The sequence below is a fragment of the Cinclus cinclus genome, chromosome 12 (assembly GCF_963662255.1).
Source record: "Cinclus cinclus chromosome 12, bCinCin1.1, whole genome shotgun sequence".
Lineage (NCBI taxonomy): Eukaryota > Metazoa > Chordata > Aves > Passeriformes > Cinclidae > Cinclus > Cinclus cinclus.
Genome location: NC_085057.1, coordinates 11,355,898 through 11,381,174, shown reverse-complemented (window position 1 = coordinate 11,381,174; position 25,277 = coordinate 11,355,898). Strand labels below are relative to the sequence as shown.

General features: G+C 38.4%; 1 protein-coding gene across 1 annotated transcript in view; it reads right to left on the bottom strand.

The window, feature by feature from the left end:
- The window catches only part of EEFSEC (eukaryotic elongation factor, selenocysteine-tRNA specific), a 119,782-nt gene that overhangs the window by 80,337 nt on the left and 14,168 nt on the right, over positions 1 to 25,277 (bottom strand). The window contains exons 2-4 of the mRNA XM_062500584.1: positions 7,984 to 8,191; positions 5,533 to 5,629; positions 3,826 to 3,990 (exon numbers count right to left, since the gene is read on the bottom strand). Coding sequence (XP_062356568.1) covers positions 3,826 to 3,990; positions 5,533 to 5,629; positions 7,984 to 8,191 — 470 coding nt within the window. The remainder of the gene's footprint in view (positions 1 to 3,825; positions 3,991 to 5,532; positions 5,630 to 7,983; positions 8,192 to 25,277) is intronic.

The following is a 25,277-nucleotide window of genomic DNA, read 5'->3' as shown; positions in this document are numbered from 1 at the left end:
GAAGCATCTCATTATCATGCAAAACAATGCTTTTTTAAAGTCCATAAAGTCAGTATAATTTGACAGTCAACAGGCTCTTGCCAAGACAGAATCACTAATGATTTAAACCAACACTCATTTACTAGGAGACTTGACTAGATAAACAGAAGCAATTCCCTCCCATTTTTTATATCTAAGTCTCACATGACCTTTTGAAAGTTCACCTGAGTTATGAAGCGTTCCATATGACTACTCTCCAATACAAGGGGAGCATTTCATAAATATGCTTGCAACTTTTGAGATAGAGATGCTCCACCAACCTCCAGGATGGTTTAGGTTGGAGCTGGTAAGAATATTTCTCTTTCCTTTTAATGAGAAACAACTTTTTACCATACAACGCCAGGTATGTTATTCAGATTCAGCACAGAGCGAGAATCTCCATTATGATCCACTAGAGAAAAACATGAATGTAACCACTCAACAGGAACACAGGTACTCAGCAGTCAAGACAGACACAACTTCTGACACACACAGTACAAATGGCAGCACTGGACTTTAACAGAGGCTCCACCAGTTACTCAGCCTGCAGCAATCTGCTCCAGCATTTGTCAGCAATTCATTAAATAGGACAGACAGGAACCTGACTATATGACAAGGACAAAGGTTTCTATTTCTTGCAATTCCTGAAACAGAGCCCCAGCAAAGGTCTTCATACTTGGCGGCCACATCCATGCTCTGGGTCTTGTATACCCACAGCCCCAGCCACAAGTAAGGCAATGCCAAGTGGACACTTTCAGGATAACCAGATCCATGAGCTGTGTACATCTCTCTCTGCCTCTTCACCCAATTCAGATTTGACCTTTTCTATGATTTTTCTCACCTGGATAAGGAAGGCAAAAAATACCTTTCCCCCACTGAAAAGAAAATTTTCCTTTTTCACTTAAAGTGTGCTATAAAAAGATCCAGCAGTAGTAGAGTTTGGCATTCATCCTCATTTAAACTATAATCTCTAAACAACATATACTTTAGATATCAATAAAACAAAAACCTATCAGTAAAACAAAGTGAAACTAAATTGTAAAAACTCCTTATTATTCAAACTCCAGTAACTTTTATAAAGCAGAAATACAAGTGTCACAAGTTGTTGCAGTTTAGAAACTCTAAGACTACAGAGATCGGAAGACCACTGAAATAATCTGAACTGACATTCAGAATTCTGCCAACACTATGTTTTTGCTGCAGAAATCCTAGGTTCATGCTCTTCAAGGTGGATTTCAAGTGCTAAGGAGCAAACAGTACTAACTCAATCGGATAGTGAACTGTTTGCTGCGTCAAAGCTTTTTGCCAAACACATATATATAATTTTTCTTTTTGCTATATGGATAATCAACCCCAGATGGCAATTTACATAGGCAAGGCATAAAGGAATCCATGCACTGCTGGTGCTCTCAGCCTCAATCAGAGCAAGCATGGGCATTTGAGAATGTCACTGTTTATTTTTAATTGCTGTGTCCCTCCTTTGTGCAGGTTCAAGCGGTCAAAGATGTCGAAGTCCATTAGTAGAACTGGAAGGTGATGCCACTTCATTTGGTGAGAGGGTTCTTCAAATTTTATAAAAAGCAGCTAGTTTGTAACGTCCCTAAATGTACCAGCTGTCAATCTCAGTTACCATTGGGTCAGGGCAAAAAAAGGTCAGAGAGAGTCATAAACCACAATGTGTTGTGAAATGTGCTTCCTCTGTTACCTTGTATGCCTGAGAAAGGTTTGACCTTTTATAGGTATCCTAACCCAGCTCTGCACGATGCTGGCAGGGGTAAGTACAACACACAGCTCAAACCTACAAACATTGCTTCCTTTTACTGTGCCTTGGTTTCCATACCTGTGCAACATGAAGGTGAATGTCCATAAGCTGCTAGTGCCAAAATACAAAACTCTGCCTGTTGCTATTATCATTCAGAGGCATGGACACATCTATTTCACACACAGCAGTAGAAGGTTTAATTCATTAACAGCAACTGGAAAAATAACTAAAACATTGAGGGAAGTTGTTCATGCCATAGCTGTTCATGCCAAGTGATCTGGCTTTTTTTCGCAAATTACCTGTTTAACTGCTAAGTTATCTGTCACTTCAGGGACTACTCTCCCAGTCATCTGGGAAGAAACCCCACTAAAAAAAGTCAAAGTCTTTTCCACTGTCCTTTTAAATGCCAATTTACAAGTTATTTACTACATTTTTGTCATTTATTCCTTCATATGGATTCTCAAAAAGCAGATTTATTCCTAAACATATTTCTTCAAAACATTCTTGGACTACAGATGAAAAACAGAATAGTCATTTCCAGATATCATCTAGTGATGCATTCTTTCTTTGCAAGAAATAATTACTCTACCCTGTCTCCCCCATCTCCTGAAGCACAAAATGACAGGAAGTTTAGCAAATGCTAAGCCGAAAAGAAAGCAGTGGACTTGCTGTGCAAGACCCTGTTTGGGCAGGAGCCATCTCCCACTCCCTGCACTCCTAACTACTTGTCCCTCTTTGGACACCAAGTGCAGGCAGGCCCAGGACTGAGAACAGGACACAACAGCAAAGGAAACAACACTGCCAGGTGGAAACCAGGAGAGGTTGAAGCTAGAGCTACAATTCCAGCAAGCATATTCTGTGCAGGAATTGAAAGTGTGGCTCCCAAATAGGCTGCATGCTATAACTAAGAATATGGGCAGGGAGGAACTCAGCTGGGGAAGCAGAAATGTCAAAGTACATATTGTACAAATCACTTTTATGCAAAGGACAATAGCATATAAACTAGATGGCCACAGGTATCACTGAAGAGGCTGGCCAGAAATTAATTGTCTGCTATCAGCCAAATACTTCAGGTGAAATCAGAATGCCTCATGTAGTCCTTCAATTGACCAAACAGTACAGCCAAAAATGAGAAAAGAGCATGTTCACTCAATGAAACAGTAAGGTCCTTACAGTAAAATGAAGATAATACTGACAGCATCAGAAGGGTCCCATACAGGCTTGTTAGGTCAAAACTTGCCTGCCCACAGAATGTAATCAGCTGGGTCCACTTTTAAGTGGCAGCTGCAAAATACTCCAAGTCTTAATTCGTTTTGAGAAATTAATACTAAGGGAAAATCAAAGCAGTGATAATCAGCGCCTGTGAAAGAGATGCCACATATTTCAAGCATAAAGTCACTTTGTTTTCTTTTAAAGGGTGATTATATTTTAAGGAAATTAAACAGTAACAACAGCTGAGCAGTTCATAGGCCATTGGAAGGTCTCTTTGACTTTCTACGAGCTCTTCAGAGAGCCCAATAGCAGCAAGCCACCTACTGCATCCCAGCAGTTCTCTCAGAGCTTGCTGACACAAATTAAAGCCTCAGCAAACAAAGAGAAAGTGCATCAAACATTTCAGTGCCCTCTTCTTGTCATTTCCTTTGCTTTCAGACATTTCTGGAAGCCTACCTACATGGATTCTTTTGCAAACCACCTCACTGCAGCTTATCTCAAATGAAAGTAACCTCCCAAAAACCTTGTTCAGTCCTTGGGTGCATCTCATCTTGGAAACTCGCCCACTTTGCTTCTCTGAAGTTGAAAGCCTAACATGCTAATCCAGATCAGTCTTCTCTTCATGCAACTAAATTACTGAGCAAGTAACTTTACTGACTGCCTTATTTAAAAATCCCTATGTCTCTTTACTGTTACAAGCTGGGTTATAATAAAATACAAAAACAAAAGTTGAAAATAGTTGAATAACTTCAGATTGGATGAGAACACTCTCTTCTTTGTTGAGTGTCTCTTTCTATCAGGAAAACCAGAGGGAATGAAAATGAGAGACTCACCTTCAGGGCAGGAATCTCCACATTGTCACCAAGGCTAACAGAGCCAGAAAGAATAGTCCCTGTCATCACTGTGCCTTGACCCTTGATAGAGAAACAGTGGTCAACTGCCATAAGGAAGTGTCCTGAGGGGTCTCTTGATGGCAGGTAAGTCTGAGACTTCAAGACCTGAAAAAAAGATAAAAGCAGCACCATGCCTGGGTGAAAAGTCATGACAGCAACACAGCAGAAGGCAGGCAAGCGGATGATTGATTGAACAAGCTTGCAATTTTACTGATTTCAGGCATCTCCCAATGAGCTTAGAACTCACCAATGTCAAATTAACTGTGCGTGCCACAGAGGAGCCGCACACTTAGCAGCAGGAACAGTTCGATTTTCTGCCTTAGGAAGATTTGGTGCTGCACATTTAGCTTGGTTAGCAAAACCTCACTGGCGATAAAGTTGCTGCCAAACTCAATATAAACACTGCAGCAAAGCAAAGAAAAAAAAAACCTGTACGTGTATCATCTCCCCCTTTTTCATCCCTCTCTCAAAAGTACAATTTTACAGTGCACTTTGCTACTTCAGCTTTTTTGGAAAATGAACTTATGTACAGATATTAGTGCCCCATAAAGCCCATTTCTGAATCTCTCCCAGAAAAACTAATACTGGGTTGTTTTCAAACTTCCCCTTCAGATTTTTTTAGTGTTTCTTGTAGGATCAATCCATTAAGAAAAAACATGCAAGTACCATTTTCTAGATAAATTCTCTTAGTTTAGCATTTTTCTTTTGTTGGCAAATACTACACTTCTTAAAATATATCATGAGACAAAATACTTTAATTATATAAAGGAAGTCATGTACTCAACAGTGCTTCAAAGGAACTGGTTCACTCTTGTCTCAAACCACTTTTGATCTGTTATATCACCTGCATATACACTTGGTATTGCCTTTAACATCTGTTTTTAAGGTCAAAAACTGCAGCCCGAGCCCAGTTTGTAGTGACAGAACAATGGAGTGTCTCTTAGGAAGGACAGAAAGGATAATAGCTCCAAGTTCAATGGCAGGGCTCACACAGCATTTGCCAGCTCGTCTAATATTAGGTTTGAGTTGACAGAACAGCTGCAGTGAGTGTTTCCTTGAAAGGTTTTAACCCTGGAGAACATCCCAGTAAATCTAAAAGGAACCAGATAAAGGTAGAAGTAAGCACTTGCATAGCTCCTCATCTCCAGAAGCTGCTGGGGGCAGACTGCTCCTGGCTAAGTCTAGTCTAAGGCCATACTATATCCTATCCCCATGCCCACCCTGACTCACAGGAGTCTGGGAGGTGGCACAGCATTCAGTGCTCTGCAGCCCTGTGGAATATTCTGCCTTTATACAGGCTGAGCTGCCCAGGGCCAGGCATCCCTACGTATTTGATGACTGATGCTGGACCTTAACTTCTTTAAACCTGGCAGAATCCAAATCAGAATATGACAAGTCTTCAAAGAATAATGCCTTTGTTTTGTAACTCTTTTATGCTGTCTGAAGTATCAGTGGCATCCCTCCAGAGCAAATATGTTCCTGTCCCTGAGCTAATTACAGAAAGGGAGACAAGTCTGTTGCAAGCTACAAACTGCTCTCAGTTATTTTAGGTGTCCTGCCCTTCACAGTATAAACATCATGCCATGTAACTAAGGGTTTTGAACATCTGAGAATGGATGCTTTCATGTTATGCTCTTCAGTGAGTACCTCAATTAATTCAGAAATACCCAGGGGATTCTCAGACTCTGGGGCTTCTGGTCCACCAGGCTTTGCTGCAACAGCAACAATAGGACATCCAGAGAATCTGAAAGAGAGAAAGACATTCACCATTAGACCACAGATCTCCTGTACATTTCAATATAAAGAACTTCCAGGCTCACCTAAGGGCTAGGAAACGCCCTAAAATTCCAATTTACCTGCTCTTCCCCCATTGTCACTGACAATTTCTTCCCGAATTACCAGCAGATCAGCACTACTGGACTTCACCATGAAAGCTTCAGTCCTGTCCCACATTAGCTACTGATTCAATGCTGTGACAGTCAAATGCAAGATTCAGTTTATTTCAGAAGGTAAGATCTGTTGTTACTCAGTCTTAATACAGTGGTTTGCATCCAAAGTCATTTTACCTGGAGACTAGCACATTTTTAACTTTCATTAAACAATTAAAATTCTAACTGTAAAGTCATAACCTTCAAAACAGGAGCCAAATGCAAGATGCCTCATGATACCTACCTGAGTCTGCAAGATCCATAGACAACAGGAAGATCTAAATCTACTGTAATCAAAGTCTGCAAAACTCACAAAGGTTCAGAGAGAAGTACAGCCAGCTGACCTCAGTTTACCTTTTATCCTACAATCAGTTTTATTATTCAAGTCCTTAACTTACAGCACCTTTTCTTTTTTTAAAAAAAATTTCAGTCAGCAGACTTAGCTTTTGCTCCCTAAAATATAACCTAGTGTTTTTATTGGATTTTTTCCAAAAATCAGAATTAACCACATAAAGTATATATTAAAGGAGTGAAATAATGATCACTAATTACATCAAAATGGGAATGGTTCTCATAGATACTGAATTCTTATGCAACGGATTCAGACAAAATTTAATTATTTTGGCCATCCTCTTGACACCACCCTCCACTGATTTTCTCACAAAAGGGAGCAAACTGGAGGGAAGAGATGGTGCTTTGCTAAAGAAGGTTAAGTTCTATAAAGGGAGCTCCCTCAGTGACCCAGCTGTAATGAGGCACATGAGGTATTTTCTTTGTTTACATGTCATAAGTCTGAGGCATCTAAGGACAAAGGGTAATAATAATATACACTGAAAATTCCTGTAAATAAGCATAAAACTTTTGGAAATATATTTTCATACAAGTATTTCAGAGCACTGTATTGCCATAAACCAAAATTTATGCTGAACCAGATGCTTTACTCCTTGTCCCATACATCAGAACAAACTGGACTAATTGTATAGTGCATTTGGAGGCACTTGTAAACATGATCCAGCCCTACTGAAACTCTTACTCCATCACACCAAATTTCTCTCAGCAGAATTTCAATCCTGCTGGACAAAGAGAGAAATTGATATGCAAACAAAACTTCTAAAAAATAGAAATTCCATTCATAGAGACCATTTGCTTTTAGTTTTGGTATCAATTCACAGAAAACCGAGTTTTAATTAGGTAAATTCACAAGTATCAAACTATTCAAATGTACAACAGTTACTTTCCTCCTTTTTTTTTGTTTTGGTTTGGTTTTTTTTTTTTTTTTGTGTGTGTGTGTGTGGTTTTTTGTTTGTTTTTCTGGGGGGGGGGGTTTGTCTTTTTTTTTTTCCCTTTCATACAATCTCCTGACAACACTACAATAATTTCCTCAGCATTGGTGGCAACATCTACTCTACAAACGCAACAGCCTTCAGCTTTGCTTACTGCTATGGAATTCCAAAAGCACACCTAAGTGTGTAGTGAATTGATTTCAACAAGTAAACTATCTGAAAGAAAAAATCAAAAAACCACAACTGCTATTAGAGACAACTGTCAAATGGTATCAGCATATATCCTACTAATAAGAATAGTTTAGGAATAGTAAAGCATTTTAAAACCACACATTTGGAGATTCAAACTCAAGTGGGAAAGGGCTGTTGAGAAACTCCACATGCCTGAGATCCAACAGGACAAGCACTTTGCAATCACACCCACATCAGCAGTGCTTTCAAAGCACCATCAAGCACAGATTGCACCTGTGAAAACTGAATTTTGGTTCTCTGTACTCTGAATCCTGCTCCTTAGATTCTTCAACTCAAAATGGGACCTGGTAATTGTGTCCCCTTATATCCCTGAGCAAAGCAAAGATGTGCTGCAGTTTCTGTAACCACATCCAACAGCTCTTCACCTGGATGTTCTGGCTTTGTATCGTCCCAGCCGAACTCCAAGCAACTCTTTAAATCAAAAAGCTTAATTACAGGAAAATATTTCTCTACACATGATACTTGTAGATGTGATTTTGGAATTGCACCTGTGTTTCTGTAAATCCTTTCACTTCTTCTCATCATTTTTGCTAGATGTGCCACCATGGTTAGAAGCAAGTTGGAAGAGAAGTGTTGGTATTTTTGCCAACCCAAATTTTGTGACAAGTTACCTGTTGGTATTACTGTTCACTTACTTGGTATTTTCCAAGGTCTTCTGCATTTTCTTAGTCATCTTCTCAATGGCACTCTGTCTCTTCCCCTCTGGAAGGAGATCTATTTTGTTCAGAACTACCACCATCTTCTGGCAGGCAATTTGCCCAATTACCAAGCACTCTGCTGACTGTGTCTGCATCCCTTTTGTCACATCTATCACAAGCATCATTAAATCGATAATCTGGGCACCTGGAGGAGAACTCACAGTCAGTATTGCCACAGCATAAAAAGATTAAGGATCATTTTCTCTAACAGTTACCATTTAAAATTGTCAGCATATGTACAAATGCCCAGAAAGACAAACAAAACACAAGTAAGCACTGAATTCCACAGCTCTTTTGAAATTAAAACCTTGGAATTTAAGCTATTATAGGCTATCATCAAGTCATAAGAATCAGGGAAGAATGTCATAGGTCAGGTCTAAGGCTGTTATCACTGCATTAAAAAACCCAAAAACTAAGAAAATTAAGCTTGTAGCAACACAGACATGACACTTGCCTCAATTAAAATCTAATCTAAGCAGCCAAGCAAGAATCTAATACAACCAAAGAAACACACATCAACACTGTAGGGAGCTGCACACTTAGAGCAACCCCAACAAGAGGCAACCAGGTACCCCATAAAAACATCCACAAGCCTCAGTCCCTACCTGCTTCCCCCATTTTTCTTTCTAAGTCCAAAATTTCATTTAAAAAAACCATGATCACCACCAGAGACAGAGTTTACCCCAAATCTAAAGAAATTCTTGAATCCCTCAGTATTAGGAAGAGGCAATTTAAAACCTGCAATATATCACACCATTCACTTCCAATTCAGATCCACATAACTTGAACAACTAATTTCAAACACAGGAACAGAGATCTGATTCCTAAATTTCTTCATGGAAAGGCTCCTAAATTTTAGGCTGACATTACCTATGATGCCTATGGATTACTTTTATTTTTCAAAGTATTGTTGTCATGAACGCTTAATCTTTTGATTGAAGCAACCTGAATTTCACAGATTCAAATAAGTTTTCAAGGAAGCTTTTGATGAACATTAGGCCTTCCACTAATTACATTCAGAATTTTCTTGTTTCATTTGAGGTAACTGAAATACTCCAAATACCAAAATAGAGACGTGAACAGACTCGAGTGTTGAGAAAGTTTAAACATAAAGAAGTAAAAAAACCCAAATAAAGCTCAAGCACTAGAAAGTCATATGCCAAAGAAAAGCGCATTTTTAAAGATGATTAAAAAATCATGCAAATAATGCAAAATTCCAGCTCTCTAACTTAAGTACTTTTAATATTGGCCTTAAGATCAGAAGAACAAGAAATCAATACAACTGTTCCTTGTTCCTCCACCCTCTCCAGCCTTCCCCTTGCCTTTTTTTTGCTTTTAAGGCTTTTACAATGGCTACGACAACAGCTACCCTTGTTCCCAATTCCCATGAACTTAGGATAGGAAATCATTCTGAGGTTGAAGTGCATGGGTGAATGAGCGGGTGGGAACTACTAGAAAAAAAATTATGGCTACAAATGACTATTTCAACCTACCAGAGCTTTCATCTTGTGATAATGAATGTTAAGCCCTTCAGAGCACTAGTTGGATAATTATGATATTCTCAGTGCCCCTGCAGAATTTTTACCAATCATTTCAAAATATCTCTCCCTGACAAACCAAGAATGGGTTTTATATCTTCAAAAGTAGTTTGCATTTTTATTGTTTATGGAACTATATAGATTTAGAGCTTGCTTAAATTTCAACACAAACATCATCAAGACTGTACAAAAGGCTCAGACTTTATACAGCAGCCAAGTGCAGACCTAAAGGTCAGAAAGCAAGGGAAACAAACAGCATGAAAATAGTTTGAATGGGACAAAGCACTTAACAATCAGAATGGATCTATTTTTGTCAATACATACAACAGGGCTGTTTTAAACTTAATACACATATTTTGTATTACACTATTTGACAAGCTGACATCCTTAAAAGGAGTGGGAATAAGTAACAAAAATCAAATCATCAAGTCCAATTCTTTATTAATACTATAAAAAAAGGCCATTCTGGTAACACAACAACACTGCATCTTAAGCCTTACCAAACATACTGTGAGTACTAAAGCACAGCAGCCCTCATACTCCAGAACTAAGCCAAAGCAACCAGACCCAAAACTAGTCTTGAAAACAGCAGCTGATAAGATACATTATGTACAGTGTGGTGTTTTTCTCTCCCAAGAAACACAAAATCTGCACTGAACTGTAGTATGTAGCTTTGGTAAAAGGGAACACTTTACCTTGAAACTCTAAATCAACTGCTTCAAATTCACTTGTTATAAAGCAAATGCTTGCAACTGCTGTATTTACAAATCTATTAGCAACACTTTAAAAAAATCATAAAAATCATCAACCCAGTTTCTAGAAGGTTGAGAATACTGCCTCAAGGCATTGCATAGCAATGAGAAGATGAACAAAGAAAAATAACTGTACACACTGTGGATAAACTCCAGAAACACTGGAAGACATACCATGACACTCCAGACAGAAAAGAATACTTCAAGTCAAGGAAAGCAGCAGCATACACAAGTTCACAAACACTGCCAGCACAATTCTTGTACCTCTTCCGAAGTCCCAGCGTACTGACTGGCCACAGCTCCTAAGAGATGGCCCAAGATGGGACAGAAGGCATAAGAGGCAAAGCTGGCACACCAGCAGGGTGGGAAGGTGGGAAGCTGCTGCCCTTCAATGGAGTCGTGGAGTCAAGGCAAAGACCACAACAGCATTGACAGAAATACTTGTACTACAATGTCAGCAAGGCACGAGGATGTTTAGTAATGTTTTGGATGTGTCTACTTATGCATAGCAAGGGAAGAGTGCTCAAGTTCACAGGACTCTTGAGTAACAAGGCAAAAAAACAGTGCTAAAAGTTAGTTCCTTGACTTTCCTTTTTGAGCTCTTTAATAAACCATCTCTGTCAATTCAGCTTCTTCCCAATCCCACATCATCTCCTACACAGTTTTACATTTTGGTTTATTCTAGAACCTGCTTCCTTCATTGCCCATTAGCCATGCATAAAGTTCATTAATACTAAAACAATCATCTAGAGAGTGTACAAGGATTCACCAATGTCACATCTCATATCAGAAAGCTGGCAAGATCACAAAACTGTAACCCTCTCCCACCTACCACAGAACACCTTAGTCAATACATATAAATGGTAATAGCAGACTTAAGAGTATGTTTAACTTCAAATTCACTACTTAAGTAATTTCTGGTAAACAATCTGCTTATTATCATATCAGAGTTCAGTCAACAAAAGGAACAATATTTCTGAATAATTTTCTGCATCAGAGTAAGATTTAATAAGAAACAGTGAAGCAAGGATGGATTGTATCAGTATTCTCATGAATACAATCTCACTCGGAATGGTTTTTCAATTAGGATATAAAAATACTGCAGATATACTATGCAGAGACTCAAAAAACAGTAAAAATAATAAAAAAGGTGAAAATTTTACTCACACCTGCACTATCTGACAACAAAATGTCAGCCATGGGGTTTTGTGCAAAATGGGACAGAAGAACTGAAAGAACAGAGAACTGAACTCCTCAAAAAAGGAGAAAGAACATGAGCCTACACATTTAAGAACAGTAATAGGGAAGAGATTAAAAATGATTTGAATATTCCTCAAGCCTTCAGAGCAAGAAAATGGCTTGAAATTATTTTGAACAAAGCAGAGATGCAGAGGACAGGTCTGCATACAAGGAAGCACAGCAATCAAAAATATTTTATCTGCGCTGAAGCAAGTCACATAGAATCAATGAAAAAGTTAAACTAAGATACTCAAAATCATTTCTTCTACAGAGAAAACAGGGGTGTAACCTTTTATTTGCCACTTCATCTATGAAAGACACATTGAAGAACACTGAGAAAGATAAATCTTGATGTGATTTCTTATTTTGCCTGAAAATGAAAGATCAATTATTGGAGTACCCTTTGTGTGATGACACACAGCTCAGATGAAGCCCCGTTAAAAAGCAAATGAAATAAATAAGTTGTCATCAGAAAACACAAGGGGGTGGAGAAAGATGGGAATTATACCTCAAAGATAAGCAGCTAAACCACAGCAAAAATAAAGTAGATAGTCTGAGTGAAGAAAAACAAACAAGAAAGATAAAACATGAACTGAGAGATTCTGGATGACAGCCAGATACAGGGAAAACACAAGACCAGCAGCACAGCATCACAAAGACTGCAAGTGCCAGCTAAACCTGGAGGCAGCAGCACTCATTTGTATCACAAAAGCGACAGGGAACACAAAACTCAGAAAACAAGAAAAATACCTTCACAGACAAGATAAAGAAAAGGTCCAGCTACTGCTCTGAACACACAACCCTTGCTAGCTCCTGAATTTTGAGGAGTAACTGATTATAAAAAGTCATCAAGGAAGTAATTTATTACTCTTTACTCAGGAGATTAGTTGAATCATAGATGTCAGATTATGACAAGTCTGCAAAGAGCAGAAGGCAGCAACTCAAGCTTCCCTAAAGTGGCCATCAGCTCAATTTTTTCCACAGGAAGAGCAAAATGATACCACCTGCAACATCATTCCCAGCTAGCTCTCACTCTTGGATGCTGAAAGAGCTCACCATCTGCTGCCTGAGTACACTGAAAAAGAATAGTATGCATTTTAAAAGCAGGTATTGATGAACTTTTAATATTTAGGAGAAAATTCACTGCATTCTCTATATTTGCATTATTTACTATAATATATCTTCAAAATTTCTCTTAAATAGGAAAAAAAAGCCTACCCAGAGATCTAGGCAACAAGGCTGCAGACCTTCACCCCTCCATCAAATTCATTCCTCATAAAAGTGCTTAGTGTCACACACAGTTAGTAAAAACCAGCTCTTTATACCAGTGTTCACAGGCATACGCCATGGGAGCACCCAAGACATCAGATGCTTTTTCAAAAACAGTAAAGCTCTATAATTGACATGTTTTATTCTGGAACAGAACATTACATCTTAAATAACAAACCTCCTTCAACCTCAACCACAGAGGCTGTTGCAGTTCTGCATGTACATGAACTCAAAACACCTTCCATTTGTGCAGCCTGCTGCATATTTGTAAATTTTATAACCAAACTCCCAGACTGAGCTGTGTTCCTACAGCAAAATATAATATCAACACTAATTTGGAAAAAGATGACATTAGATCTAGGAAGAGAAAAAAAACAATACTTCAGCCTTATGTATTAGTTTATCAGTTCCAAAAATATATTACTATTTTATTATACATGCACTTAGCCCTCTTTCAGAACCAGCAAGTTATAATACCCAAGCACTAAGTCAGCTACCAATTCCTTACTGAAAAGCTCACCCAAAAGACATTTTAAACAAATAAGCACAATCTCAATTGGTTTGTCTTTACCAAATGTAGATCAAGAATATGAGAGCATTTTTAAGTTGCATTATTTTGGCAAGAATAACTAAAGTAAGGCATTAGATTCCAAATAATACAACAATATTAAATTTGAGTTGGCTTCAAAAGGTAAAACCTGGTGAGTGGAAGGAAGAAAAGGGGATCAGGTCCCTGTGTGAACAAAGGGGAGGTTCTGCATGCCACACAAAAATGGAACATAGACACAGATTCTGAGTGGTGACTTCTTTAAGCTACTGTGTCCTGTCCTGTTTGTGGTAATCTGTTTAGCTGACTTTGCACAAACAGTACAACTCTTGTTCATAGGCAGCAAAAGGAAGCAGAAAATGGAATTTGAAATGTAAAAATAAAATAATTGTGGGCCATGGGCTATAATTTGATTTCATGCTCTACAAGGAAATGAAAGAGGACTTCCTTAAACATACTTTTTTTCTTTTTTATATGCTTTTTACCATGTTAGGATTTCCTCTAGTGTAGAAGAGAAAATAGGATTGTAGAAAATGTACTGTTCTCAAGTATCATTGCTACTCAAGGGCAAAGCTCTGTTTTAATGTGCACTTCCCATTCTGGGGAAGAGGAAATTCTTCAATTAATAAACCGGGTGGACTGAGGCGAGTTTTTAAGGTTTAATCAATTTCATCTGCACACAGGATAAAAAGACCAACTATTCTACCATTTTTACCTCCGCTATTCCACTTGCAAAAAAAAAAAAAAAAGGAAAAAGAAAAAAATTAAATCAATGTTTTATTTTAAATTCTTTGAGGTTAGTATCTCCTGTCTCAGGAAATATTGTCTATATCATGCAGTGAGTATCCAACTTCCCTTTCAAGGCCCCCTCCCCCCACCTTTTTTTTTTTTTTTTGTAAGAAACTTTATTCAGAAACAACTAAATTATTCCCTGTTTTCATATACAGTTGCACCCTGGGAGATGTTACAAGTCCCACAGGATTTTGCTAGTTACCTTAGGGGAGGCACTGTGATGAATAAGGAAGATGTTTTACAGGATATGGAATCCCCCAAAATTTAAACAGAAATAGGAGGTGTGAGGCAGGGAAAGGCATGCACTCAACTGGAGAACATGAATTACACATGATGAAACCTTCTGTAAAGCAATGCAAATCATGGATCAAAACTGATACAACTCCTGTTAGGAAACACTTTGATAAGAAAAGGAATTCATGGAGTTCAAGCACCCCACCACCATTTCTGAAGCAGGACATCAGCAGCTCAGAGCACAAACAGGGAGCTGTGCAGCTTCCAACTCTGGATCATTTGTAACATCAGACAGAAAGCATCAGACTGGCAACCCACAACATTTCTGAGTGCACAGTAAAGCTTAAAATTAGAAGAATTATGTCACTGCATGACTTCTCTTCAGATGAAAACCAGCCACTATGGTTGGTCTGTAATTCAGAGCTAGAAAGGGAAAGCAGTGTGGCCATAAGGGCATAATTGGAACAAGTCCATTTCTTGTACGTCAAGCAGCACATCTACGACATCTATTATTACTTTATTTGTAAACATGAGTTCAACTCAACTACAAGTAGTAGGTGGTTAACTCCTTATAAGAAATAAAAGGGTTCTTTTGCAAAAGATGTCACACAAGAAGCCCCTTGAATATACTTTATACTTCATCTGCCAGAAGAAACAGTGTGCCATACTGTTCTGAAGAGGATAAAGGCACAAATGCCTCTACCATCTCCTTTGTCAAGTCATCCAAAGATCTATCTTGTTTGAGTAAGTTCTAACTACATGTCAGAAACAAGTCTGTGTTCTTCAAAAGGAGGAAATGCCTGTAATGATTAGAGTATGTCAATAAACTTGATCAGCCATGCTGAAGTAGCACAAAAAAAAAGCTGATAAAGCCTCTATGAAGGTCATGCTAAGAAAGACTGAGGAACATCTTCCAACAATTATAATACATGCTAGTCTGGCTATTGCAATATTGTACACAGGATTAAGCTTATATGAAATGGGTGAGTTACTGAGAAAAAAAAAATCACAAACAAACCTTAAATGAAAACACTTTCAAAAACTGCAGAACACAGGGAAAATGAAGGCCATCAAGAGATCCTTTGCAAGGATTTACAGAATGTAAAGAGTCCCATGCTGTCTTCAGCCTCTTTAGAGGAAGGCCAAAAGCACAAGCCTGAGAAATATCTGAACACTTTCGTAGTTTCTACCACTCATGGAAGAGAGACTATTCTTAAGGCAAATACAGGATGCCTTTATTGCAATCTGACTAAATTCACTGGTTAAATTATTAGTTACACATTAAAATTACACACAGTTTTGTAAAAACATATGTAAAATCGTAGAGAAACCTTCCTACAAAGACTTCCAAATAGGAATTCACTAGTAAAGACAAATTCCTATGAGCCTTTTTAAGGTAACAAATTAAATTCCTATACTTGTCCTGCCCTCTCCCCAATGCAAAGAGAACCTAAGTAAACCTCACCTCCTCCCAGCCTGAGCAAGTAGAGGCCACTGTTAAGGATACATCCTTCTACACATAAGGAAGGGCCATGACTAATATCTTTCACTGCCATTGTAAGGGAAAAAGGCAATTTTACCCATGTGGTTTCAAGCCAGGGCAATAACACACTTTACTTGGTTACTGCACTGATCCACCTCACTATCTGCACACAGGCTGTGATCTGGAGCAGTTAGCAGTGAAGCACAGCAGTGAAAAGGCACCTGGTCATGGAGGCTGCAACTCCATGAGCTGTGAGGTTCCTGCTCCCAGTTCCACTTCCCCAACACTGCATTTATTTAGCCTCCCCCAGCTGATGGAGGGTCTGATGAAAGGCAAAACTGAAGCTCAGACAGTTCAACCCAGCCGCAGCAGAGAGCTCTTCCTGAGACTGGCAAGCAGACCCAGCTCCTGCAGCACTCCAGAAGAGCCAGAGCTGGCACAAGCAAGGTAGCAGGACCGAAGAGCCAAGAGCTGCAAAGGGAAAAAGGGGAAGAGCAAAGCAAACCTCTCCTCTTTCTAGGGACAAAACGCTGCTGCAGGCCAAGGGGTTCATTGAGCAGCTGCCTGAGGAATTACAGAGAAAATTAAAGCTGAATAAACAGTCCACATATTGTTAGGAAGAACTGAAAGAAACGCAAGTACATGTGTATATACACAAAACTAGTGCAATTACTTCAGAAAATTCTGAAAAGCCAGAGTCATTATATGCTGTTCAATGCAAAACTATTTTAAGTTTAGAAGCAGCAAATAAAGGTAAAGTATTAGACTCTGCCTATATACAATGTAATACTGAAATAAAATACTGCATTTTGATCTGGTCACTTTCTGGAAAAGGAATCTTAAAGTAGCTTCAAAAAAGGAAACAGGACAAATGCAGTTAGGTCCTTCAAAAAGAAAAATCCATGTTAACAGTGAGAAAAGCAAATGGAGCCGAGTGAAAGAAGAGAAACAAAACCCCTCTATCAAAAAAGCACAAACAATTATATAATTTTAAGCAGCACAATTCAAATGCAGTGTTGCTAAATACCATTTGCCTTTAGACAAATAAAAAGAGCTTTGATATTTACACCATTAAGTTTTTAAAGCTACATCCAGCTAGATGAAGCTTCATTTTTAATAAAACATTTATGATTTTATCCTATGTAAGAGGTATTAAGATGAAATTTAAAGGTATACTTTATTCCATCACTGACTTTCTCGTTTGTTCCACAAAAACAGTAATTTCTACTATTTCCAAAGAAAATGTAGCAAACCAGATGAGTGACTACTAGGGTCTGGCATTTAAATTCCTGCTCTTTAAATAAATATTTCTGTCAAAAATCAGAAAATCACCCCAAATGAAAATCCTATAGACAATGAGGGGAGAGCAAAGCAAACAATCCTTGCCTTGTAACATGAAATGCCATGTAATACATAGCATGTGTAAAAATGGAGGGAAAGCACCATACGAGAGAAGACGTCATCCTCCATATGTACAAAAGTCCTTTTCTGTAATATTACCTATTACTAAATCTGAATTTCTATATTGACAAGGCACAAACTGGACAGAGTCCAAAACAGACCTCTACTTATTTTAATGCTGAAAACACAAACCGTGGTACAATTTAAAAAAGCCTTCATATCTTGGAAGAGCAACAATCATTCTGAGTAGACACAGATGACTGCTACAAGAAAAAGGTAGCATTTGCTGAATTACTCAGCACCGTGGTATTTCAGCTGCATTAATTTCTTTCTTGGCTTGAAGTCAAAAGTGCATAAATTGTGAATTAGTTAGCAAACATTAACTTTTTAAAGTGTCATTCATATATATGCATATGCAAATACAGACACCAGTAAAAGCTGAGAAGTTAAATATTTAGGATACTGCACAAAACTACAGTGAAGTTACTTCGCATTTTAGACTGAATGTCATTAAACAGCTCATTAGCCACGGAGTACTATCTGTGGCATATAGTAAGAAAAACTATTATTTCATGGACTTGAAAGAAAACACAGAAGAAACCAATTGGGTTACTATCCAAGCAGTAAACATGGTTTATCCAGGGGTGTTTGGTGAGATTTTTTTGTCTGTTTCTCATACTACCTGCCTATATTACACCAAGCAGAAAAAAAGTTCAGTTTCATATGTTGGAATTCAGGCTATAAAACATTCCAGGCTATTTCAATATTTCTAAGTTCCCAAACGTCATATAAAAATGGCACCTGTAATTCCACCAATTCATATCAAACCCAAAACTTAAGAGCCTGGCAGTGAAGTGCCCTGCTCCTTTTGCCTGGAGTTGTTTAGTTCATAAAAATAAGGTTTCTGAAACAATGTGACAGTAAGTTGTGTAAGAAATCAACACTTTGGGTTCATGCTTCAGGAAAAAAGGTGCAAAGTAAAAAAACAGGAAAATGGATACTTGTAAAACCTGCTTTGACCTCCTCAGATGATATTGTGTGCTTAGGGTTCTAGTATGCTTTCCTAGTGCCTAATGAGTGATTAGTTCAAGTTTCACACTTGTTATTCAGTGATATTTTGTTTTGGTATCAAGGCCACGTGTGTTTTTGCATTGGTCTGTAGAGTTAAATGTAAGGTAACATTACACTTGGGTGTTACATAGTGACCATAAACGGTCCCTGATGGTCCATAAAGTCTTTACTGTTAACACTGAAAAGCAAACAGGTCAGAGGACCAAGAAGAAAAAAAAAAAACAACCTTTTTTATAGTCTTGACCCATATCCACTTTACATTTGCTCTCTACAAGATCTCCTGTCAAGTTTCAAGAAAAAAAAAATATTATATTTGCATGTGATAATGTTGCAGAAAAATATAACTACAAGTATGACCATTCTGTCCTTCTCATCTTTCAAAGATTACAGACAGAGACCATCTTTGAAGCCATTTCAAAGACCTGAAAGAGAAAATGGTAGTTTAGCAGTATAAAAAGAATCAAGCATCTGGAAGAACTGCAAAGGCACTGAATCTGCACCCAATGAGGACATGAACCCCTCTCCAGTTCTGACTGACTTCCACACATCTGGAGCCTTTTGCTCCATCTCTAATGGCTCAGTTCACACCCCACAGAAACACACTAATTCCCAGCTTCAAGGATGTTGCACCTGAGGCTCCTCCACTAAATGGAGTGTGTAGACAAGTATCAAATGAAAGCCTCTCTGGTATCAACAACCATGGAAATTCCTGCTACCTCCCTGATACTACAGGAGGATGCTCAGGCCAGAGCTGACAGCAGCCTGTATCAGTACTTTCACTATGAATGATAAACCATGCAAAACCAGGTTTATACTGGAAAGACAAAAGCAGTACAAAAGTTACTGGAATAACTTGATCTATTTTCCAAGACTGTTTCAGGAAGAGAAGCACAAACAGCTACCAGTGCACACATTTTCCCTCAAAGCAGTGAGCTGTTTCCGTAAGTGAACTTCTGTATTAGCTTTTCAGACAATTTAGCACTCTGATTTCCAAGAACAGACCAACTGAAGTGTTTCCTAACCAATGCATTCCTATTTCTGTCCATATTTGAATCTACTATCACATACAAGCCCACTACTGGATTCAGAGAAGGGACAAAACCAGACCCATGAACAGTAACTACGACATTTCTATAAATTCTGTTCTCTATCAGTACGACTTCACACACAGCTCTTCAACTTTTCAAGTTATTTTAACATTTGTACAAGATGGTATCTTTCCATTTGCATATCTAGGATCCGATCACATCCATGCCACCATGCTGTATAACACAAATACAGCCAGCACATCTCAGAAATCCTTACATAAGCAATATACAACTTCAGTACTTGATTATCTCAGGATAAAAAGGATGTGCTGTGCTTAATGACCAGCTAGATGTTTTTTACCTTCCCAGAGGACTGGAGAACTTACTACAGTGCATCTATTGCCTCCCTTGGGGTGCTTTGGGGAATTACTGAATTACAAACATCTTGGAACATGTTAGAAATTTCTTTAAGCATATTTTTATCAGTTTAACATTAGATGAAAAGGAGACTTTTTTGCTATCTTTTGTGGTAACTTCAAGTTCTGTCTAGCCAAAGGATATCTCACTGTAAATTATTGTTCACTCTTCTGCCATATCTTGGAAAGATCAGTCTAAAGAAGAGCTCCATGCAGCAGTCATTGGTGATAAGGACCATCACACAGGTAGAGAGACCTGACTATACATTTAGATATGCAACTCCAAAATTCCAAAAACTATAAACAGCAGTTGGCATGCAGTTGAAAACAGGTATAGATATGAAAGTTGTACCTGTGAGATACTGCTGAACCACCTTGAAATTCTTGACTCCAATTAACTTTTTCTCTACTTAAATTCAGTGTTCTAGGCCAACTACTCTGAAAATCATGGAATGCACTGGAGTGCCCAAGAAACACACAAATTATCACCTTGATCACAGAGATTTGCTACAGGATTCTCTTCTTTCCACCCCTCTGTCAATTGAAGGACACTAATCTTATAGTGCACCTGCAGCTTTAGATAGCTCAACCACCACCAGTAAGAAAATTATTTAAAACCCTGTACAGATCAAGAGCATATTTTTACAAGACTACCAAAAATAAATTTTCTTAAACAATTCTGTCACCAAGTCGCCAAGCTCAAAAGTAAAACTCCAACTCATCAGATTCTAAATCATTTTTCTACAAAAAAAAGGTGTTCCGTACAAAGCTGAAAAAATGTATGTGGTTCTGCTCTTAAATCATTACAAGCCCTAAGCTACCTTGTCTCTGTCTTTGAAATAAAGCAAGCAGAAGTCATGCACCCTGCATTAAGGAGCTTCTTTTGTATTAAAATCCAGTCCTATTATGTTTTTACAACACTGCATGCAACACACTGTCCTAACAAAAGAGTTATATTAGAGTATGGGAAGATATTCCTGCACAGCTCTCAGATGTGCTTCATCTGAGAATGCAAAACAAGATTTTTGTAAAAAAAAATTAAGAGTTTACATTTTTCTTCTTTTTTTTCCTTCTCCCCTGTCCTCAAAAAAAAAAATAAATAAAGATTGCTAGGGGCAATGAAAAATGCATTCTTTAATTTTCTGTTCTCCCTCCACAATACTGAAATAACATCAGTCAGAGTTATAAACATCTGTAATTGCCAGGGGAATGTACAATACATTCAGAAACTCCAGGCCCACATATCCTGTAGCTCTGCACTTCACAAACAAAAGGTTGGGGAAAGAAAAGAGGGGGTGGGGTACAAGGAATAAAGGCTTAAAGATTAAAGTCACAGGCAGAGACAGACGGCTCCGTTTTTTAATAACTGAAAACACTAGTTGTGCCTGAATGTGCTCATTGTTTTATGGCAGGGGGGAGAGTCTCTGCATGCTGGACTGGCTGGCGACAGCCTTTGCATCAAAAATAAGATTTGAAAACAAATTTAAAAAAAAAAAAAGACACCAAACCCACACCCTAATTTCCCCTCCTGCAATGGTTAATGATGCTTTCAGGTAGCACTCAACAAATTATCCCACCTTACCTTTATTAAACTGGGGACAACTTCATGACTGGAAGTATTACCTGATGGAAACAGTGTAAGACACAGCAGCAGAGATGGCTGAAGGTTTTATGCTGAGAAGGAACACAGACTATGAACAAAAGCAGTCATACATAAACAGGCACGTCTACGGAACAACAAGCTTAGAAATCAATTTCTGATAGGTTCTTAACACAACAAAACCAGTGCTGTAAGGCTGAATTATGGTATAAGCAGATTTTTATATGGTTTCAAGAAGTTTAGCTATCATGAATAAGTACTTAAGTCCTTACTTTTTAAAAGCATCAGCCATACTTTTAGTGAATGAAAAGTTTCATGAGTTGGGTTCACTTCAGTGAGTAAAACATGCCATTATCTTAAAACACTGCACTAGAGTATTAAAAAATTGAAAATGCTTCTTTTAGGCTTTAAAGTACAAGCATTTGCAATTTACATGGCTGCTCAATATCCATGATTACAAATGTGTATTATTTTTAAATTCTATAATAACCGTTTTTCTATTCCAAATAATCTAATACTTTTTATTATCCACTTCAGTGGAAAAATTTTTGCAGGTTAGATCCTACCAGGGTGCAGGAACTCATCTTTAGGTCAATGCAATGAGATCAGTTCTACTGCTGGGTGCCAGAGGACTACAGGTAAGCAAGCAGCCTCAACAAACATATGCAAGTCAAAATATTAAATAATTCTTTCACTTCCAATCTAACCTCAGATATTACCATAAGAGAGCTTTTGTTTTACTGTACCTTTTTTTTTTTACCTGCCAACTTTGCTTTAAATATAGACAGAAAGGAGATAATTCAGTAAGACAACAGGCTCTTTCATCCAAAACCATCAAACTCCCAGTCATAACTTCTTGGGGAAGCCTAAAATAAGGAGCAGGGAGCCACACAACAGGAGTCAATGAAAAGTAGTCTCCTGCCCAAAGCAAGCATGCTGTGCCGGGAGGAATCAGTGGCCACAATACACGGCTGCTCAGCCAAAAATGTCAGACCTGGAATGCTCCAGCTATCATCTCCTCTTTGTTGATGCAACACTTTTGCATCATCAGCCACTGGACATCTTGTTGAGATTAAAAATATTGTGGAGAGTTACTGTCTGCTTAGCAAGGAAAAACAGAAGAGCCCATGTCAGAAAGGGAGGGGAAAGGAAAAGCCGAAACATGAGCTCATGAGCCTGATGTAGAGAATAAAGCCAGGCTTTGTTTTACCTCATTCATACCAAGTACAAACAAGAGACTCATCACTGGTTTGAGTTTGAACTGCAAAATTTGTTTTGTATGCTACACGGCCAAATTTTTTCTTCACGTAACTCAACTAGCCCCCTTCCTGAAAAATAGTTCTGGTGACACTCTGATCAAGCATTTAAGTCAAGATGAAACTCGTATAGTAACAGACTCGCATTCTGCCCACACTACACATTCTGACACTTCAGAAGCACCTACAAAGGCATTCTTACATTGTAAAGACCAGCCTTGGTTATATCATTGATGCTGTCCTGAAGTTCTCATGCACCAAAACAAAGTAACTAAAATTAAAATATAGGAATATTTAAAACAAAAGAAAAATCACTTTGAGGCCACACTAGCTATCTAGCCATACTAAGAGTTATGCAACAGTTTTTAAACTGGAGATACTTCTTTGGGCAAGAAGTATTAATTCCTTTTAAACTTTCAAATACAAAATTCAGTTCAAAAATACAACACAACTTCTAAAAGGTACAGTCTTTGGAAGACTAGAAGCAAAAAAAAAAAAAAACAAACAAAAAAAACTAGGAAAAAAGTCTGTTCTCTGACAGAAACATAACCCACCAGTGCTGTCCCTACAAGAGCTCAAGGGCAATACCAAAAGGCAGCACGGGAAGCAGGGTCTCGATTCTACTTTTGTGCTCTTCGGAAAAGGCGAAGAGGGTGGTAATTAACCGTGTACAACCAAATTGTACATGAAAGTTTAGAAAGAGCCAATTAAAGCTAACATTATGGAATGGAACTGAGGTCCGAGTGGAACGCATTAGACACGCATTCCAGGCAACTGCTCCGGAGTCCGCCTGCGAGGCGGGTACTGTACAAAGTACAAAGGGTCAAGAAGCTCCTCTCAAAGAGAGCCCCAGCTTTGACCAGGAGTCAGGACAGCTTGCTCAAAACAACCAAACATGGTGCACAGCTGCAAAGTGACACTGAGGCTGCAAAGCCAAGTCATCACCTTCATCAACAGAATGCTATGGAGAGAGTTTGAAAATCTGCCAATCAAGCAAGGGCGAATCTCAATACAACCAAGAATCAAATAGAGGGGGATAACAAGGAACAGAGAACACCCCAAAAACTAACAGCAGTAAACACGCCTATATCAGTTAAAATCTCTTACATACATCCCTGTCATACACCCAACAACAGCTTTGCTTCTCTTAAGCAGGTCAATGTAGAATTAGTAGAAGAGTTAATAACACCTAGTGGGAAGCTGGAAGACAACTACCCCAAATTACCAGGACTATGTTACATTTTGCCTTAGAGTCTTCTGTACATTGGAGCATGCTGAACCCCAATTTTGATGCAAGTTTCTGGATTTCTATGACAGTAATTCAGAAAACTGTCAGGTTGGTATTCCAGCTGCAGAACATAACCAAATGGAAACACAAAGGTAACAATTAGGTTTCTTCTTTTGTCTTATATTTCAACATACAACTCCACACACATGCAAACTGGGAAATTAATTCAGTGTTGTGATACAAATTCTGTGAGACTTCTATAACACTACCACTCTAACTTCCAAACCTTCACCATCTCCAAACACCAACAAGAATTATGATCTTTACAAGAACAGTAGTTGGATCAAGGATGAAAAATAGATTCATGTCAAAAAAGGTTGCTCCCAAGAAAGACACCCTGAAAACAATCTCAGTTTTTATGTCAAGCTTTATTTCAAGCACCCACATTCCTACACAGCTATAGCAGTGCAGCATGCAGAAAGAAATCTCAAACAAATCAGTCCCAAACACATTGGGGATGCCAGTTCTGAGAAACAGAATACTTTCATTCTCTGCAGTGTGCACAGATAATGAGAGCCAAAGTAAACAAGCAATATTTTGGAAAACAAATTTTCCCGGACACATTCTAGGCATCAGTCAGTTATCCTGACTTGCTGCCATGCTAAATATTAGGTGCTTTGCTAACTTGCACATTTCAGTGGAAGGGTAGCTGAAGAGTTAATGTTGACATTAAATTGTTCTGGCCAAGGTTTTAAGACTTTATACTGAACTATGAAGAGAAGTTTTTATATGCAAAAATCACCACAAACCTATCACTTGAAAACCACAGTCAAAGCAGTGATCTATTAGTTTATCTCAGTTCACTGTAACAGTTTTCCATGTATGCAAAGGCTGTAACTTCTGTTTGTCTTGAAATATAAACTGGATTTACCACTCAAATTTCATTAAAGATTTATTTTGTATTTAGTTCTCTGGCCTTCAGTCCATGGCAGACTTCAGGCCCTGCCCAACAATTCACCACCCAATCATGAAAACAGCAAGCATTTTGCATAGTTTGTCATTCCACTAAGTCACACCACATTGTGCTAGAGACCCCTCTCCGAGGAGGCCACTATCAAGCACAGGGTACTATTTCATACCTCCTGCCAGGCCAGCACAAGGCCTTCTGACAGTGTATTTATTTTTATTTAAATTTTGCTGACTAGGATTGCACAAGATACACACCTCATTTCAGAGCAGTCCCAAGGGGTCAACAGTCACATAAATTTCCCATCCCAGTACTTCAGGACAAAACAAACTATATCATGTGGATATGCTATCTACACTGCCAACACCACAAAGCACTCCACAAATTGCAGGGTGTATGGCATTTGTGTT